The sequence below is a fragment of the Salvelinus namaycush genome, chromosome 5 (assembly GCF_016432855.1).
Source record: "Salvelinus namaycush isolate Seneca chromosome 5, SaNama_1.0, whole genome shotgun sequence".
Lineage (NCBI taxonomy): Eukaryota > Metazoa > Chordata > Actinopteri > Salmoniformes > Salmonidae > Salvelinus > Salvelinus namaycush.
In genome coordinates, this window is record NC_052311.1 from 67952126 (window position 1) to 67957088 (window position 4963).

General features: G+C 44.4%; 2 protein-coding genes across 5 annotated transcripts in view; both read right to left on the minus strand.

The window, feature by feature from the left end:
* The window catches only part of LOC120048815 (pre-B-cell leukemia transcription factor-interacting protein 1-like), a 28995-nt gene extending 26711 nt beyond the window's left edge, over positions 1-2284 (minus strand). For both annotated transcript variants that reach the window (XM_038995057.1, XM_038995056.1), the window contains exon 1: positions 2159-2284. The gene's annotated coding sequence lies outside the window, so the exon portion shown is untranslated. The remainder of the gene's footprint in view (positions 1-2158) is intronic.
* Positions 2285-2563: 279 nt separating this feature from the next.
* Positions 2564-4227, minus strand: LOC120047763 (lens epithelial cell protein LEP503-like). Of its 3 annotated transcripts, XR_005476919.1 has the most exons (3): positions 3197-4227; positions 3080-3110; positions 2564-2861 (listed from the first exon to the last, which is right to left on the minus strand). XR_005476919.1 is itself a non-coding variant. In XM_038993319.1 (2 exons), exon 1 carries the CDS (start codon positions 3425-3427, stop codon positions 3236-3238), a length of 192 nt encoding a protein of 63 aa, XP_038849247.1. In that variant the 5' UTR covers positions 3428-4227; the 3' UTR covers positions 2564-3110; positions 3197-3235. The 3 variants fall into 3 exon arrangements, 1 of the variants encoding a protein (XP_038849247.1); XR_005476918.1 differs by having other exon boundaries at positions 3080-4227; XM_038993319.1 differs by having other exon boundaries at positions 2564-3110.
* Between the last annotated feature and the right edge of the window lie 736 nt (positions 4228-4963).

Sequence of the window (4963 nt, forward strand, 5' to 3'; positions counted from 1 at the left end):
GACTTCAGCGATGTCATTTACAAAATAGCTTCCAACACTCTACTCAGCAAATTGGATGCAGTCTATCACAGTGCCATCCGTTTTGTCACCAAAGCCCCATATACTACCCACCACTGCGACCTGTACGCTCTCGTTGGCTGGCCCTCGCTTCATATACGTCGCCAAGCCCACTGGCTCAAGGTCATCTATAAGTCTGCTAGGTGAAGCCCCGTCTTATCTCAGCTCACTGGTCACCATAGCAGCACCCACCCGTAGCACGTGCTCCAGAAGTTATATTTCTCAGGTCACCCCCAAAGCCAATTCCTCCTTTCGCCACCTTTCCTTCCAGTTCTCTGCTGCCAATGACTGGAATGAACTGCATTTTTTTTTTTTTTATCACTGAAGCCTCATATCTCCCTCACTAACTTTAAGCACCAGATGTCAGAGCAGCTCACAGATCACTGCACCAGTACATAGCCCATCTGTAAATAGGCCATCCAACTACCTCAGTCCCATACTGTTATTTTATTTATTTTGCTCCTTTGCACCCCAGTATCTCTACTTGCACACTCATCTTCTGCATATCTATCACTCCAGTGTTTATTTGCTAAATTGTAATTATTTCGCCACTATGGCCAATTTATTCCCTTACCTTATTTATTCCCTAAATAGAGGTGAAATAAAAATAAATTATGTACCGGCATTTGTTGTTTCTCTAAAATCTGCGTTCTTGACATAACGCGCTGCATGATTTACAACTGTTCCGTTGACGGGGCGCTGATCCTTAAGTCAGCCAAATCAGCTATGTTTTATAAAAGACAGTAAATGAGGCTGAATGAACTGTCGCTGCCAGACAAGACTCCGCTGATAGCCAGGTGTAGCAGTGGTAAGGATTCATTCCATGGTGCCAATAAGAAAGCACCGTTTGTCACCACTATAGTGCAATTAATGTATTGTTGATATATATATATATATATATATATATATATATATATTGCCCCACCAAGATTTACATGTTAAAAAAGCCACTGTAAATAGTACATGTTCTCTAGACCTATAGTAAGTAGCCTAGAATTCTAAATAAAATAAATCTAGCTTGTTTAAAGAAAAAAAACATTTGTAAAAATATGGTGTCAATGAAAGATACCCTCATTCTTCCGTACTCGCTCTCTGAAGTGGATCATGTCTAGAAGGGATACAGCTTTTGTCAAATTGAAATCAAAAGTTGCATTTTTAGCTAACTCCTAAACCTTTTCCTAATCTTAACCTAATTCACCTAACCTGCTGTTTTTATTCGCCCAACCTGCTACGAAAAGTCAATTTTAACTAAAACTGTATCCCTTCTAGACAAAACCTCTGAAGTGGTGTATTAATTTGGCAGCCATGGAGCTCTCGACAGAGTAGCAAACTTCTGAGACACACACTCTTGACCCATCAACTTCACAAATTAACAAACGCTTCGGCGCCAGTGGTAGTACACTTGGCCTATACAGGCGTCCACTGCAAACTACACTTTTTCCTCTTTATATTTGCTTAAATAGGCCTGGGTAATAGAGAAGGTTGTGCTTTCAAACGAGTTTCTCTCATTCTCTTTCATCTGAAATTACATTTATTTTTGCATTGTCACATGCTTCTTCCGTCTGTGTGCCAACAGCCTATTATATATCTTTATCTGTCTCGGCGAAAGAAAATGACCAAAAATGGTCACAACGCTACACTGCTGGCCCTGTCTAGTCGACGCTAGGTTGTAAAATGTTTAAACAAGTGTTCAACCTAAGCCTGGCAATGAATCATCGCTCCCTGACACATAATTTGCATGTTAGCCATCTGTGTCGACAAAGAAGGTGTGTACTCTGAAATGTCAACAACTGTCACACCGCATCTCCACCGATGAACCATGAAAAAATAAAATCCTAATCGAGTGACATTGTGACCATCGGTGGTAACACAATATAGAACTAAATAATACTGAAACTTTACTACATCCGTTATAAAACATGTACTATTCAATTAAAAATAAAACCTGTTATCTGCCAACCTACTATGAAAAACTTTAATCCCTTCCACCGAAAATCCAGACAGTTACTTTAACCTCTGTCGAGAACCAGGAAACAGTAACATCTAAAGACAAAATGTTAACAAGAAGACAAAGTAACATTACATTTTCTACTGCACTTACCTCTCTGAACGCGTTGTTTCCCTTATAAATGGCAATTATGTATCAATCCCTTTCTGCCAAATTAATTGAATGCACCCAATTTCGGAACTTGGAAGAGTCTCTTTGACACTTGCGTGAGCCACGCTCTCTTGTCCAACCGGGAAGGACATTCTCTGACGTCCCACCCCTCCTTGCCCATCTCGCCAATGATAATCGCTCTCTCGTGTCGCACAATGTGCACACTTTCAGATTGATTGACACACGCAGGTGATAAGAGTGGGTATGCAAAATATACCATACGCAATGCTTTTCAGATGTTGAGTGGTGCCACCTGACACTATGATGACATTGGCAGATGTCAGGCTCTACTTTTTTGTTTCTCACACACACACACACTTCACCTGACTCTGGTTGGCACAAACAAAATCAGATATTACATTCATTTTTATTCCTTGCATATTAAGACTGTACAGAAATTAATAAAACTTGGAATTAAATGTGACCTAAGCAGCATCAAAAACCATGTCCATTGCCTCACAGGTTTGGTTTCTCCACAGGTCTAGGATCAGCTGATTGGTGTTAAGACGATTCTTCACACACACACACTGCAGGTTTCCAGACCGACTGACTCGGGATCAGAGAATAACAGAGATCCTCTGATACACCAGGCAGCACATCAGTTTCTCAAGTCTCCAGACAGGAATACAGAACTGCATCATGGGCACTAAGAGGAGCAAATCCACACACCAGGGCCATATAGTACAACATGTAAACCATAACATACTACACAGTCCTACATATTTGGTAGAATATTTTACAGGTAACATGTACCGTAGCTGAAAGGAAATTATGTTGTCAGAAAACAGTTTGGCAAACATCTTCTATTTTGGAGTCAAACTATGCACAGTATCTAATGTATGTAATGACAAGACTCATACTTACACCGCTTCACACGCTGTGTTTAACATCTTAGCTGGTGAGAGAAAAACAGAGGATAAAGAGTGAAAAGGAGGAAGAGAGAAACACATCCAGAGAGAGATGCAGGAAAGAGAACCTCACCCTCGTGCCCCTCTCTGCCTCTCGTAGTGTCTCAGTCAGTCAGTCCAGTATCTCCTTGATGCACCAGCAGCAGAGTACGAAGTAGAAGCACTCCTTGAGGGACTGGATGAAGCCATAGGCAATGTTCCCACCAAGGAAGTTCTTCCCTCTGCCTAGGCCCATGGCCATGTCACGCAGGTTCTGCCCGAGGGAGGAGGGCATGGCCTGGGGGAGAGGACGCTGGGGGTGCATGGCTCTGTGGCACTGCTCCACACGGAGGACAAGAGGAAGAAATTATAGAAATGGGAGATGAGAGGAATAGGGGTCAGGTCAATCCCAGAGGAGTAGAGGAAAGGAAGAGAAGACCAGGGTTGGACTGGGTGTGAGTGGACAGAGAGCTCCTCCTATAGTGACATCAACACTACCAACACCAGGGGGTGTTCTCTCAGCTCCTGATCTTTCTCTATTCTATTCTTCTACACTCTGGAACACAGACACACCAGTCACCCCTGGTTGTGAAACATTCTGTTCACTGGCTCTGGGTGTGTTCTGCACCCCACCACCCCTCTCTCTGCATCTCTAGGGTTTTTGCCAGTCTGGAACAGACTAGCTCGGTGCTCTCCGTCTCTCCCTATGTAAAGCATAATCTATCCACCACACCTACAGTACACCCCTCAGGATAGTTCCAGTATCACCTGCTCAATGCAGCTCTACTGTAAAAGCGCACAATATGCCTCCTCTCTTTGTCCAGGACTGTGTGACAGCCTATTGTTTCTCTCTTCTGGTAATCTGTGTTTTGTGTTCTGAACAGGTTGAAATAAGTAAGCCCCACTATTCTGATTTCTATATTGTTGGATGACTGCGTGGTGGTCATCGTCCAGGTTGAAATTATTCTGTGAATGACAGCTATAGGACCTGTTCTCACCAGAGGTCTGAATATACAACATTTGCTGACATGGACCCTGCACCAATACACATTCTCTAACCCTAGACCCTACTGTACACCTTGGCACTTAAATGTAGAGGCACAACTAGCCTCCCCCTCCCCCCTGTGGTAATTCAACTAGCCTCCCCCTCCCCCTGTGGTAACTCAACAAGCCTTGTCCCCCCCCCTGTGGTAACTCAACAAGCCTCCCCTCCCCCCTGTGGTAACTCAACAAGCCTCGTCCTCCCCCTGTGGTAACTCAACAAGCCTCCCCCTCCCCCTGTGGTAACTCAACAAGCCTCCCCCTCCCCCTGTGGTAACTCAACAAGCCTCCCCCTCCCCCTGTGGTAACTCAACAAGCCTCCCCCTCCCCCTGTGGTAACTCAACAAGCCTCCCCCTCCCCCTGTGGTAACTCAACAAGCCTCCCCCTCCCCCTCCCCCTGTGGTAACTCAACAAGCCTCCCCCCCTGTGGTAATTCAACAAGCCTCCCCCCCTGTGGTAATTCAACAAGCCTCCCCGCCCTGTGGTAACTCAACAAGCCTCGTCCTCCCCCTGTGGTAACTCAACAAGCCTCGTCCTCCCCCTGTGGTAACTCAACAAGCCTCCCCCTCCCCCTGTGGTAACTCAACAAGCCTCGTCCTCTCCCTGTGGTAACTCAAGTAACTTCTTCCTGCCCGATCCTGTCTCTTTCCTTGTCCTGTCCTCTCATAATCTCCTTGGTCGTCTCCTCGAAGTGTAGAACTTCAATTAAAACAATATATAGTCTTCACCTGTATTTAGCAGAATAAATAAGTAAAGGGGATATGTTCTATTTAATAGTTATGAATCAACATTTAAGAAAACATCACAGGAGACCAAAGA